General features: G+C 40.7%; 1 protein-coding gene across 1 annotated transcript in view; it reads right to left on the reverse strand.

The window, feature by feature from the left end:
- Window positions 1–14,407, reverse strand: part of ASRGL1 (asparaginase and isoaspartyl peptidase 1) — a 20,535-nt gene continuing 6,128 nt past the window's right edge. Inside the window, exons 2-6 of the mRNA XM_019645575.1 lie at window positions 12,302–12,444; window positions 11,113–11,270; window positions 2,747–2,865; window positions 1,799–1,909; window positions 1–1,383 (exon numbers count right to left, since the gene is read on the reverse strand). Coding sequence (XP_019501120.1) covers window positions 1,178–1,383; window positions 1,799–1,909; window positions 2,747–2,865; window positions 11,113–11,270; window positions 12,302–12,444 — 737 coding nt within the window. The 3' untranslated portion in view covers window positions 1–1,177. The remainder of the gene's footprint in view (window positions 1,384–1,798; window positions 1,910–2,746; window positions 2,866–11,112; window positions 11,271–12,301; window positions 12,445–14,407) is intronic.

Below are 14,407 nucleotides of genomic sequence, written 5' to 3' on the forward strand. Positions count from 1 at the left end.
TCATTCTTTCAAAATACATTTTATTAGTGGCACATGGAATTTAAAGTTAAGCAATTTCTTTCCAGAGAGAAGGTAAGTCCTGACAGACTAAAATAGTGAGCAGATATGTCACAGCAGAAATACCATTCCAGTGTCAAGAGACATGAATAGGAATACTCTCCCCAAGGAGAAAGGAAATCACTTTCTCTACCTTGCTGACCACACTGTATCACACCCATCTCAGTTGGGGGGCGGGTACCCCACAGCACTGGACAGTACAAGAATGCACTAAGTAACAATCCGTGTCATTTCTACATCCATCAGCTCTCCCTGTTGCAGGGGAGGCGGAGAGCTTGTGAGCCCCATTACCTGCTGTGAGGACTCAGAGGGTCTGTGGCAGGCAGAGCTGGCTCTGAGCAGCCGTGCTGGCTGCAGGAAAACACCAGTGAGCTGGCTCATGTGTGAGCCCAGGAAAACCCTCTGCCGTGAAGGAGCTCTGCAGAGCTCCATCTCCAGATCAGGGAGCTATGGGTTACCAGAGGGTCCTTTTAAAGTGTCTGGAAACATCTACATTAGTTAAGTCAGAGAAGACCTGAACTCTCTTAGAAAAATCAGTTTTTTGTTTTTGTTTTTTACCCATAATGTCTTTCACCCAGTATTCTGAGTTCAAACAAAGGCTGAATGAATGCCTTGAGGCCCACCTGGCCTTCTCCCATTCGTTCTGGGCTCCTGTCTCACTTTCAGGTTCCTCCAGCAAGTGCTTTCCTTCCCACTGCATCCCTTCGCAGGGTCCTGTGGGAAAGCGCAACCAGGAGAGCCCCAGACACGGGGCAGCTGTGTCGCTGCTGCGCGTGGGCCTCCCTGTTCCCAAGGCACGCTCTGCACCGAGGCAGTTTCTGTAGGGTTAAGCTCATGATGTCTCTTCTTTCTAACCTAGGACAACAGGGCTGCTCCGTGAGAAAGGCTCAGTAGTTTGTCCTCTCTGCTAATCTTATTTTGATCTTAATGTGGGCATTTCTCTCATCACTTCAGTCCGCCCCTCACCAAACATACAGACACTTATTGATCAAGGCAACAAAAAGAGTGACAGACTGCAGAATTTTTCCATTTCTAGATCTAATTGAGTAAGCTAAGTCTCCACACCAGGAAACTGTACTTTACCTCCAAGCTAGCATCTAGAATACAATCGTCCAGGGGCTTAGGGCAGGTCAGTGATGCTGGCTTCGCCCAGATCAATGCCAGCGTGCACCTTGCCGTCCTTGGCGGCCGCCCAGGGCATGGATGCCGAGGTCCACTTTACTGCCCAGTCTCCTGCTTTGTTGACCAAGATGACGCCGCCTAAACCTTTGACCTTTGACTTCATATAACCCAACGACAGGTCAGCAGCCTCTTCTAATGTCTTTCCTGAAAACAAGGAAAGGTTGAGAGATAACACATATTCTTTAGAAAGGAATCTGATGGAAAAATCACTTGCCATGTGGAAAACCAAAGCACGTTAACCAAAATTCGTGGTAAATGGTCTCTTTTTAAGTGCTTCAAAGAAGGCCGGCCCTCCTTGCACTGAGACGGGGTCCTGGCGCACCCTACGCAGAGCTCTTTTTTCCCACGCCCAGGTTCAAAGTTTCCCTACTGCCCCCAAGATGGGACAAACAGTATTCTATACGCTCTCCTATTCTAGTTCCTAAGAGAAGGTGGGAAGAGTCAAAATAGTGTTAGCAACACTTGTAGCAAATGAGAAAGGGTTTCAGCTACTTCTCCATCTATTTATAAACAGCTTCCATTTATTCGTCTCCAGATAATATGAACTTGTTCTACGTACCTTGTTCTACGTGGAAGAGAGTGAGTCTGGCCAGGTTCACCTTCAGGATGCTTTCTCCGTGCCCCGTGGTTGAAATGGCTCCAATGTCATTGTCAGCGTAACCTCCAGATCCTGCTCAAAAGAGGAGATTGGTTCTAACTGAGCAATAGTCAAAAAATTCAAACACATGTTACCAGTCAAATACTATATAATATTGAATCCCAAAGAGTACCAAAGTATAGACAAAGGTCAGATTAGTAGCCATGACCTTGGGATGCAACGGGGGACTAATAAGCCCCATGTGACTGCCCTTAATTCAGGATGAGGGAAGCTTGGGGTCGGGGGGTAGGCCTGACCTTTCATGGAGCAATTACATCAGGACAGTTCCTCCTCTGCCCCAAACCTATCTGGTCTGCACAGAGTGAAACATACACAACCACACCCGCCCCTACCACTCACCCACTCCAGGGGATTAGACAGTGTGCTGCAATCTTAATACAAACAACATTTTAATTAGTAATATTTTTGTAGTAGCAGTGTGTCACGTTAATGCCACTCAAATCTAATAAATGCAAACTTAAATTTTCATTTTTCTTAGTTCGTTAATTTGTGCCCATGCCTGGGAAGAGGTTATGTGCACTTAATCCTTTGGGAATAAGTCTGCAGATCCTGAAACTGGGGCTAGAGAGAAGAGACAGGCACTATGGGTAGCTTGGGGACAACTTTGGTACCCCCTATCTCCATCTCCCCCACAACCCAAGTCATTGCAAAAGACATGCAATCTAGAAAAACAGAGTGCCTACTAGATACAGATGCCCTCTCAAAGCAGTGCCCTAAATAACCCCTTCCAACCAAATGCCATTCCCAGAAATCCTGGCGCTGCTGCCAAGAAGAGGAAGGAAAGGAAGAAAGCGGAGAGGGGTGGAGAACAGAGAGGAAGAGGGGGCGGTAGTCATCCATCAAAATTACCTACACACGGCGTGTCCCCAACTCGGCCGGCCATTTTATTCACGATGCCCCCTGTCGAGGTTGCGTAAGCCATGTTTCCTTTGCAGTCCAAGGCAACAGCACCCACAGTTCCCAAGTTTCTGCCAAAAATAAACAGAAAACAGTGACAGGTTGAAAATGAGAAACATTCCAAGTAACAATGTAGCTTAATACCCAGTAAGCTTCCACACATATGGGACACACTTCAATTCCAACATTCCCGACGACTCCCGGAAGTGGTAGAGGGCCTGTTTTCTTTTCAGTCTATATGTCACTTAGACTGCTAGACATTCCTTTAGACCTCAACTTTAAGAGTGAGTACATCCAGTCCCCGCACCACCATTTTCTGGCTGTGTGGCTTGGTGAAGTTTTATTCTGTCTCGTTTTCCCCACCTATGAAACAGGGATAAAAATAACTGAGTGCAGCTCCAACTTGAGTATGCGTAAGAAATGCCTGTATCCCCAGGCCCATCCCCAGAGATCCTGAGTTGGTAGGTCCAGGATGGGACCCGAAACCGTACATTTCTCACAACCTCCCAGGAGATGCTGACGCTGCCCATCCAGACCCCACTTTGCCTGTTTCACAGTGTTTGCTGTAAAGATAAACTAAGGTAATTCCCCGCCCCCCCCAACATTTCATTATAAAATTTCAAGTTTAAAAAGCTGAAGAAATTGCACAGTAACAGCTACATACCCACCACCCAGACTCTGTACTGAGCTATATTTAAGGCACTTCTCTAAGTGTTGAGACACAGCAGTGAACTAAATGGACAAAGTCCCTTCTGCCATGAAGCTTGCATTTGGGGCAGAGGGTAACAGAGCAATGAAAGCTTCAGGCGAACGGCAATACAAATGAAGGTTATAGCAGCTTAAGGGGAGAGCGATGGTGGAAGTGCTATTTTATACAGGGACTCTCTAAAGGAAGTGAGGGGCACATCATGCTGGTTATTGAGGAAGAACATTCCTGAAGCAAGAATATGACTGATCTTCATGGAATTTTAAGGAGGCCACTGTAGCGAGAGAGAATAAAGTGAGGAAGAGAGTGTACGGGTCAGAGGGATGACCAGCAGCCAGCAGGTGGGACAGGTGGGTGATCACACATCCTGGTTACCCGCGGCAGTTCTGTTTGATGCCTGTTGTACTGGCTTAATTAATAGTGCCCTCTTTAATCAAAATTACGTTCCAGTTTGAACACTAAATCACATGGCCATCCTACTTACAGGCCACTGCACAGGATTTTACTGAATGAGATGGGAAGACACTGGAGAGTTTGAGTTGTGTCATGGTGTAAGTTTTAAAAATAATCATTCCCAGGCCAGCTGAGTGGTGCATTAAGAGTTGGCTTGGGACGCCAGCTCTGAGCAGCAGGGCCCTGGTTCGGATCCCACATAAGGGCCAGTGACGCTGCGCCCTCTACAGCTAAGATAGTGAACAACAGCTCGACCTGGAGCTGGGCTGTTGTTTGTCGCCAGTGATGGTGTACGCTGCAGTGGGGCGGCAGTGGGCTGCCATAAGCTACTGTGAATGGCCGGCAGGCGGAGTGAGCGGCCATCCAATGGCGGGCGAGTGACTGCCTCACCCAGGAAGAGTGCAATAATACCAACATGGGCCAGTGAAGTGATGTCCTCCACAACTAGACTGAAGAACAAAAGGACAGCAACTTGTCTGTTCCTCTCCCCCAACTCCCCAATAAAATCTTAAAAAAAAAATCATTACCACCACTACACCCATCCACCAAATGGCTAAAATGAAAAAGACATATCAAGTGTGGGCAAGGATGTGCAAGAACTGAAATTCTCCTCCACTACTGCTGGAATTGGAAACTGGCATTTGGAAAACCATTTGGCAGTACCTATGAAAGCTAACTCAGCAATTATATGCCTACATTTTTGTCCAACAGAAATGCAGAGACATGTTCACAAGTGTACAAAAATGTTCACAGCAATAATATTTGTAATAACAGCAAACTGAAACGACACAAATGTCCACTAAAGGTAAACAAATTGTGATATATTCATGACATGGAATACCATACTGCTATCCGCAACAAATGAATGAATCTCAGAAATATGATGCAAGAAGGCACCCAAAAATGTACATATTATAGGACTCCATTTAAACAAAGTTCAAAAACGGGCAACACTAATTGATGGTGATAGAAGTCATGAAAGTGGTTACCTTTGAGGGAAGGTAGTGAAGGGGGGGGGCGCTGCAGGGAGCTTCCAGCAATGCTCTATTTCTTGCTCTGAGTGTTGATTACATGAAGTGACCACTCTGAAATTTCATCAAGGGTGTGCTATACAAGTTTATCTTAAAAGAATTATTCTGGCTATTGTGTGTTGACTGAGGGAGACAAGAGTGGAAACAGACCAGTTAGGAGGTTTGGAGATGGTGGTTTCAGTGCAAAAGGTGAGAAGTGGGCGGGACTTGGGACATTTTGAAGGTGGAGCTGATAGAATTTGCAGATGGACTGGATGTGAGAGAAATCACAAACAACTAACTCTAAGGCTTTTGGGTTCAGGAACTGAGAGGCTGCAAGAAGCATTTATTGAAATATAGGACACCATTAGGAATAGGTTGTCTTTTTGTTGGTGTGCATGGAGACGGGTTAGGTGGGGAAATAAAAAGTTCAGTTTTGGACATGAGCTTGAGGCACCAATCACATGGACAGTCTGAATCGTAGCTAGACATAGTCTGGCATTCAAGAGGTTAGAAAGAGAAATTTGGCATTAGAAGAAAACAGAAGACCTATTTTCCACCAATCGGAAAAATCAACTCCATGTAGCTAAAGATGAAAATATACAAGTTAAAACAAAATTCTTCAAGAAAATCTAGGTGACCCTGTCTCAGAGTAGGGGATCTAAGTTTTGTGTCTTACAAATTATACAAGAGGTAGAGTACATATTTGATTATAAAATATAAAAACCTGTATATGGCAAAATACTGTAAGCAAAGTAAAAGCAAGATTAAAAACAACAGATTTGGGAAATTTTTTAACAGAAAAGATAGCCTTGACTGATAAGGAGGGGCCAGTTGATGGCTCAGTTGGTTAAGAGCGCGAGCTCTGAGCAACAGGGTTGCTGGTTTGATTCCCACATGGGCCAGTGAGCTGCGCCAGAGCTGAGCTGCCAACAGGTGGCAGGATGGCTCAGCTGGTGAGAGCATGTGCGCCTAATAACAAGGTTGCCAGTTCGACTCCCACATTGGATGGTGGGCTATGCCCACCTGCAACTAAGATTGAACACGGCACCTTGAGCTGAGCAGCCGCGAGCTGCCGACGGGTGGCTGGATGGCGACTGGACTTGGAGCTGAGCTAGCTGCGCCCTCCACAACTAAGATTGAAGGACAACAACTTGGCTGTTCCCCTTCCCCAATAAAATCTTAAAAAAAAAAAAAGACTGATAAGGAGACAAAACAACTAAACAGAAAAAACTATCACAGGACATAAATAGGCAAATTGCTTGCAAGGAATGACCCCAAAACGAATGCAAAATGCTGGAACTTGTTAACAGAGTGACAACATCATCCTTGTTGCATACTCCCAGGATAGAGGTACTGCCAGGCATTGCTGGTTGCAGGCCCCCCCTACCATTTGCAAGGGTTGAGGCAAGAATACAAATACAAATGGAAGCTCACACACCATGTTTACTATTTAGAAGTTATAAATATGTTCTATCCTCTTATTCTGATAAATGTATCTTGAAAAATATTGTAAAACTGTGGTTTTCCTATGACTGAAAGTTGACTTCATTATTATTGTACACATCTGAATCCTTTGATGATCAGCTGGTGATGTCTGGATGAGCGACACAGACACACAGACACACACCCACACCCACACACACATAAATTATGATTTATTTCATAGAACTTTTCCTTGCCTCATTTCAGAGAGCACTGATTATGTTCTTGTAATCAACACTGCCATACAACATGCATTCTATAGACAAAGTGCCAAATAAGACAACCTTTCTTGAGTCAATGTAGTTTAATTAATTTTAATCTGGAGAAGTTTCACTCTGCTGAGGCAGTAGCAACTGGAATTATCAATGAAAATTCTTAAAGCAGTACTTAGATTTGGAAATGAGTCCTGATTTTAACATTACCACACTCAAATGCTATATGGGATTACACATTATCACAGAAGATTTTACTAAGTATTTTAATTTGATCGTATAAGTCACAATCACTTATTGTAGTAATTTTCTTAAGCAGTATTTAGATCCATGCAGAATATCTTAAGTTCTTTCATATTTCAATGCTGGTCTATTATAAAGAAAATTGAAAATAATAGTATGTTGTTGGATTTTGTTTAAATCTCTCTTCAAATGATACTGTACTCTGATATATAATGAACAGAAAAATAGCCTCTGTAGAAACTGGTTTCAGGATTATTTGTATATGTAATCTTCTCCAAGTTAAGCAAATAGTTTTATTTCCTTGTTTCAATTTCCTTATATTTTATTGGAATGTCATATTTCACATGCAGCTTTGGTTTTGTTTCTCCACACTTAAAAAAGCCATTTTTAATCCTTTCAAACGTGAAATAGCCAAACAAATTTTTTTCAAAGCTTTTGTTAAGTTTACCAACAGAAATGAACAGTTCATACTAAATAGCTGTAGATAGCATAATTTCAAAATTAATTTCACTTTCTGTTCAAGTTCATGATTTGCTCTTTGAGAATCTTCTGTGGTTTTGCTGAACACTTCTTAACTAAATTAAATTTAACAGCATTTTGTTGGTTAAAAAGTCAGCTATGAGTTTAAGCAAGCTGTTCCAGCTTTGGGAACATCTATCAAATCTTGTATTGGACCCTCTCTTGTCCCACAACTGGCACAGCGGAGGGGATGTCTCCTAGAAACAAATTCGAACTGTGAGCTGTACATGTCATAATACTTCTGGATTCTTGGCCAAACTTCATGCTTTGATTTACCAACCATGTTAGCTCCATTATCACAGGCTTGCTTTCGATAGTTCTTAACATTAATTTTAAGATAAAAAGATTTCCCCAATTCTTTTTTTCATTCGAAACATGTACTTTAAAAAGCAGGTGTAAAGCCAATGAAATGCTCATTGATTTAGGCTCGTTTTTCTTCTCTGGCAGTGCAATGATGGAGATAATGCTAGTTGTTCAACATGTCTTCTCACCATGGAACATTCTATTGGATTGTTGGAAAAGTCATGATGCATTTTTGCATCAAAAAACAGAAAAATACGTCATGACTTTTCCGACAACCCACTAGTTCAACTATTTTATTTAAAAAATTTTATATATGATTTCACCTCTCATTTATTCTCCATTAAATTAATCTGTCTGAATTCTCTTTCCTAGATAGTGATCATTAGTTTCATTGTTATTTGTCCTAATTACGTTTGGCACTTTATGAAATTTTGAAGTAATTTTTACTAAACCTAGAAATTTTCCAGTTTTTTGTAAATACTGTTGATGGTGACATGAAAAGCATCACTAGGCTTGGCTAAATACTGGACACATTGTATTATTCTTTCAAGAACATTACATCGATGTTTTATATTGCTGTCTTTTTCCTGTATTATCAATTGTCTGTTTATTCAGCTGTTTCTCCTCAATTCTAGTGCCTGCACGTCTCTTTTCTTGTGTGATTCTTCGCAACGAGAACAAAGAATTTGTAACGTCCTCTTTGTGAATTTTATGTGGGTCATTGTGGAAGAAAAGTGCTTACTTTTATTGTTTTGTTTCTAAAAAAGTAAGCAGACTGCTTCTTGAAGATATTTTCCTTTTTCCTTTCAGCTTTTTTCCTTTTGTGAGATCCACTTTCGTATTCTTTTTCTATCAAAATCTTGACTTACACTCATCTTGCAATAATCTAGGGATTAAAAAATAAAATGTAATTATATTGTAAGTGTATAAAATTAGAATATATTTTCATAAAAAATAAAGAGCAAACCAAAAAAATTGAAAAAAAAATTGCAGATATAATTTCAAAGTTTTTTCCTAAAATATACAAAATTATCTAGTAATATTAAAGTTAAAACATGAATTATAATTAATAACATTTTAAATCAAAATTACTTAAAAGTTGAAATTTTAACATTGTACTTTTGAAAACTTATCTTTCAAATATTTTTGTAAGAATAAACCACTCGTAATGCTCATATTTAGTGCCCACGCAGTTGCTGACCTAGAGCTGGCTCTTCTTGCAAGTTCTGTCTAGCCCTGCGCTGTCCGACCCAGCAGGCCCCAGCTACCTGTGGGAACTGAGCACTGGGCATGTGCTGAAGTGTAAAATACACGTCACATTTGGAAGATTTTGTATGAAAGAAAAATATAAAATATCTCAAGTAATTTCTTAAATACATGTTGAAACAATATTTTGGATATAATGGGTTAAATATATTATTAATTTCACCTGTTTCGCTTTATTTTTTTTACGTGGCTACTAGATAATTTTAAGTTACAGATACAGCTCTCACATTTCTACTGGACAGTGCTGGTCTAGACCTACATATATATAAACTTCAGAGTAATGGGAATCAGCCCTCATGTGCAAGTTCTGCAGTTATTGTATTAACTCACAAACACCTCCAGAATCACAAATTTAAACACGCAGAGGAAAGAAATGGACACTTGGCACCACAGCGAAACAATACTTCGTTACGTAAGAACTGATGTGACAAGTTATCAATTTGTCTTTTTCCCTTACCTGAGTCCTTCCACTGTTCAATTCTTCACACTCCAGAGCAGTGTCCATTTCTGACGTCAGCAGTGGCACAATCCACAGACCTTTAGCCTCAGGTGGCCTTTGCTTTGAGGACGAAGAGCAAGAGCTGTGCAGAAGCGTTTCCCTGGAGGCTGAATGGTGTTAGTCACAAGAGTGGACGATGGGGGTTACGGGTCCTGCTGAGCCAGTGCTGAGCTACAGAGGTGCCCACATGTCTGTAATAAACCAACTGTTTTGGGTATTAGTATATGAAGGGCCTCAAAAGTGCAGGGCCCAGGGCAGAAGCCTCTCTTGCTTATATCAAGAGCAATACTGGCTGGTGGAGATGTGTGTTGTTGCAAAATTTTTGGAAAGCCATGTGGCAACATCTATTAAGATGTACATGGGGTCGGCCAAGTGGCGTGTTGGTTAAGAGTTGGCTTGGGATGCCGGCTCTGAGCAGTAGGGTCCCGGTTTGGATCCCACATTAGGGCCATTGATGCTGTGCCCTCTATAGCTAAGATGGTGAACAACAGCTCAACCTGGAGCTGGGCTGTTGTGAGTCGCCGGTGACTGTGTAAGCTGCAGTGGGGCTGGCCGGCAGCTGCCGTGTGCTTTCGTGAGCTGCCATGAGTGGCTGTCCAATGGCCGGCGAGCAACTGCCTCACCCGGGAAGAGCGCAATAATACCAACATGGGCCAGTGAAGCAACGTCCTCCACAACTAGACTGAAGAACAAAAGAACAGCAACTTGTCTGTTCCCCTTTTCTGATTACCCAATGCTATTTCCCTCCCCCAATTCCCCAATAAAATCTTAAAAAAAAAAAAGTACATGAACCACTGATGAAGTAACCCCATTCCTGGGACTCCAGCCTATAGATACAATAGCACACCTGGTAAGGTTATCAACAGGTACCAAGATCCTCATATGGCCAATCTTGTAAAAACAGATTTTCAACCTGGGAAGCTTTTTCCTAATATACCCGCCTCGCTTCTCCATCTCAGATCTATTAAATCAGAATCTTCAGGGAAGGGGTTCAGGTATGTCTATTTTGAAAAAGCTCCCTAGGTGATACTAAAGTATACCTCTGGTTACATAATATGAATCTAAAAAAAATATGCAAAGTTAGTAGATTATATTCACTGTAAATTCCCAGGCCATATTCAAATTTTATTTTGCTTTAAATAAGGGAGCTTTACTTGGGAATTTGAAACCTGCAACACAGAAAACCAAAATTCAGAATCTATGATTAATTCTAACTTCTAAGAGTTATGCTGATTTCTCTGCACTATGGAAGAGGCCTGAGTAAGTTCCCAGGGTACACTAGATGACAGAGAACCTGTTTAGTCTACCTAAGATAACACACTGATCAAGGAGTACCCAGACAGTTAATCCATTAACATAAGGAATTCTCCTCTTAAATCGGGTTGGAGAAGGAGCTGTTAACCTAGTTTGAGTTAGTATTCATAGGAGTAATAAATGAGGTTAAATTTAAGAATCAAAACAGCAGTTTTCCCACTATTTAGTGTGAATTATTTTTTCAATTTTCCAAAACTGAAACTACCAAGTGATATTTGACTTATTTAAGACATGTAGATAATCAGATAGTTGTCAAAACTTTCCCACTTGAATAACTCCCAAAACTGTGAGCCCCAGATGATACTTACTTTTGTTGGTCTGGTTTCTGAGCACATTTCTCATGCTTCTCTTTTTCTAGGTGTTTTAGGTTTCTCTCTGTTACCAGCTGCTCCCCAGGAACTGTTGGAATCCCCATGGCTGCAGCAAATTTTGCTGCACCTTGGTCAGTCAGGAAGCAATGAGGTGTCTTGAACCAGAAAGAAAGGGAAAAATGGTTAGTTTTTGTTTTTTTTTAAAGATTTTTATTGGGGGAATTGGGGGAATGGGAACAGTGCTGGGGAATTGGGGGAAGGGGAACAGACAAGTTGCTGTCGTCTTGTTCTTCAATCTAGTTGAGGATGTTGCTTCACTGGCCCAAGTTGGCACCATCATTGCACTCTTCTCTGGCGAGGCAGATCAGTCGCCGGCTTCTGGACGGCCGCTCACTGCGGCTGCTGGCCGCTCACGCTGGCTGCTGGCTACATACGGTAGCCCATGGCAACCCACTGCCACAAGGGCTGCAGCCTACGCCGTTGCAGGCGACTCACGGCAGCCCAGCTCCAGGTTGAGCTGTTGTTCAGCATCTTAGCTGTAGAGGGCAGTGTCACTAGCCCTCATATGTGGGATCCGAACCGGGGCCCTCTGGCATCCCAAGCTAGTTCTTAACCATCGCGCCACTCGGCTGGCCCAATGGTTAGTTTTTTGAAAAAGTTAAAATCTTTTTAACTGTTCCAACTGTGTGGAAATAATTATTTCTCTCTAGGTACAAAGCCTCAAAAATGTTAAGAAATGTTTTGCTTTTCAGAATGTTGAAAAGAGTCTGGCTCTCTGAATTTTTGTATTAAAAAAAAAAAAAAGCCCAAAATGATGGAATAATGCTAGGAATGTGACTTACATATGATCTTATATTTAGAGAACTTAATCCATTTTTATTTGACACATGCTATAAACAGCTGGGCTGTTTAATTTCCATGTGTTATGTGTGTTGAGAGAAGGCTGAAGAAAAAACAGGAGGGTAACATGAAAACAAAGTAATCACTGGTCAAGCGATTACTAGTCAAATCACATGAACAAAGTCAGAACTGTGGCTTATCTGAGAAATTTAACATTACTTCTGTTCTTTTATGTAGCTTTTGGAGAAGAGTGATCTCAAGTATTTCCATACAGTGAGAACGCTTTTAGTCACTAAAGTACAGCAGTGACAATCCCTTTGGAAAAGGATACTTTGGTCACATGTACCTTTTCCATAACAAGCCGTGCAAGTCTAATGGGATTTGCGATACACTGGACTGCAGATACAGCTCCTGAAGACAGGTCTTTTCCATTCATGATACTAGCGTCCATTTCAACTTCACCATTTACATTCAAGACAGATCCACAACCTAAACCCAAAAAGATGAAAGCAAGAATTAAGAAACAGCCTTCAAGTTTCCTCTAAGCGGTCTATTTTAATTCATCTTCCACTCCACTGCCAGAGGAACATTTCTTAAAACAAAAATCTGACTGGGCATCACATAACCTCCAAAATCAATAATAGTACGAAGCCCTTCGTGACCTGGCCTCTGACTTACTTTTCCAGCTTCATCTACTTTCCTTGGCTATATTTTACTGAAATACTAGGTTTCCCTGAATGTACCTTAAACTCTTATTACTCACTCTGTGCCCTTGGCACATGGTCTTCTCTTTACCACTAGCATCCTTCCTCCAACTTTCTCTGCTTAGATAATGCCTGTAAGTCTGCTATTCTTAACTTCTTTGTGACTGTTTCCTCATCTGTAAAAATGGGATAAGAACAAAGCTCAAGAATATTTAAAGGGTTCTAAATATACTGGGCACCTAACAAGGTAAAATTCACAGTGTTTGGTATCCAATAAGAAATTACCAGGCACACAAAGAAACAGGAAAATATGACCCATGATAAGGAGGAAAAAATTAATCAATGGTAACAGATCCAGAAATGACACAAATGTAGAATTGTAGACAAGGATGTTAAAACAGCTTTTATAACTATATTCTATATGTATCAGAACATGGAGGAAACTATGAAAAGGACCCAAACAGAACTTTTAGAGATGAAAAAAGTCTGAAATGGAAAATACTAGATGGGGTTAACACCAAATTAGGTAGGAGTGTAGACAGTGTCAGAATTGAGTTGAATTACTGGACACCCAGCTGGTGACTGAGAATCGCTTGGTGGTGTGGGAAAACCCATACACATCGCAATGGGGTACAGAGTCTTAGGAGCAAAGCCAATAAAATGGAGCAAAGATAAGTCTTTTCAACAAATGGACGTCCACATGCAAAAAAAAGGAATCTAGACACAGTCTTAATGTTCTTCACAAAAATGAAGTAAAAAGGGATCGCAGACATAAATGTAAAATGCAAAACTATAAAATTCCTGAAAGATAACACAGGAGAAAATCTGGGTTTGGCTTTTTAGGTACAACATCAGAGGCATGAACCATGAAAGAATAAATTAAGTTGGACTTCATTAAAATGAAAAATTTCTTATGAAAGACACCATCAAGAGAATGAAAAGACAAGCCACAGACTGGGAGAAAGTATTTGTAAAAGACATATCTGATAAAGGACTGTTATCCAAAATATATTAAAAAATCCTAAAACTCAGTAAGAATACAACTTCATTGAAAAACAAGTCAAAGACTTTAATAGACACTCCAACAAAGAAGATCAACGGTAACAAATATAGGTGGTAAATACGCATATGAAAAGTCAACTGCATTTTTACATACTAATAATGAACAATTGGGAATTTAAAATTTAAAAAGTAGTATTTACAAGAGCACCAAAATACACGAAATAATTAGGTATAAATCTAACAAAATATATGGTATGTATGCTGAAAACTACAAAACATTGATGAAAGAAGTCAAAGATCTAAATTAATAAAAGTATATGCTGTGTTCATGAATTGGAAGGCTCAGTATTGTTAAGATTTTAATTCTCTCCAAACTGATCTATAGATTCAATACCATCCTAAACAAAATTCTAGAATTTTTTTTTTGATAGAAATTGACAAGGTTACTCAATTTGTGGGAAAGTCAAAAGGACTAGAACAGTCAAAACAATCATGAAAAAAATAGAAGACTCTTACTACTTAAATTGAAGACTTAATATAAAGGTATGGTAATCAAGACAGTGTGGTATTTGTGAAAGGATATACATATAGACCAAAGAAACAAAATAGAGTCCAGAAATAGACCCATGCATACAAAGTCAATTGATTTTTTTTTTTTAAAGATTTTTATTGGGGAATTGGGGGGATGGGAACAGTGCTGGGGAATTGGGGGAAGGGGAACAGACAAGTTGCTGTCGTTTTGTTCT

This window comes from Hipposideros armiger, unplaced genomic scaffold, assembly GCF_001890085.2.
Source record: "Hipposideros armiger isolate ML-2016 unplaced genomic scaffold, ASM189008v1 scaffold_93, whole genome shotgun sequence".
Taxonomy (NCBI): domain Eukaryota; kingdom Metazoa; phylum Chordata; class Mammalia; order Chiroptera; family Hipposideridae; genus Hipposideros; species Hipposideros armiger.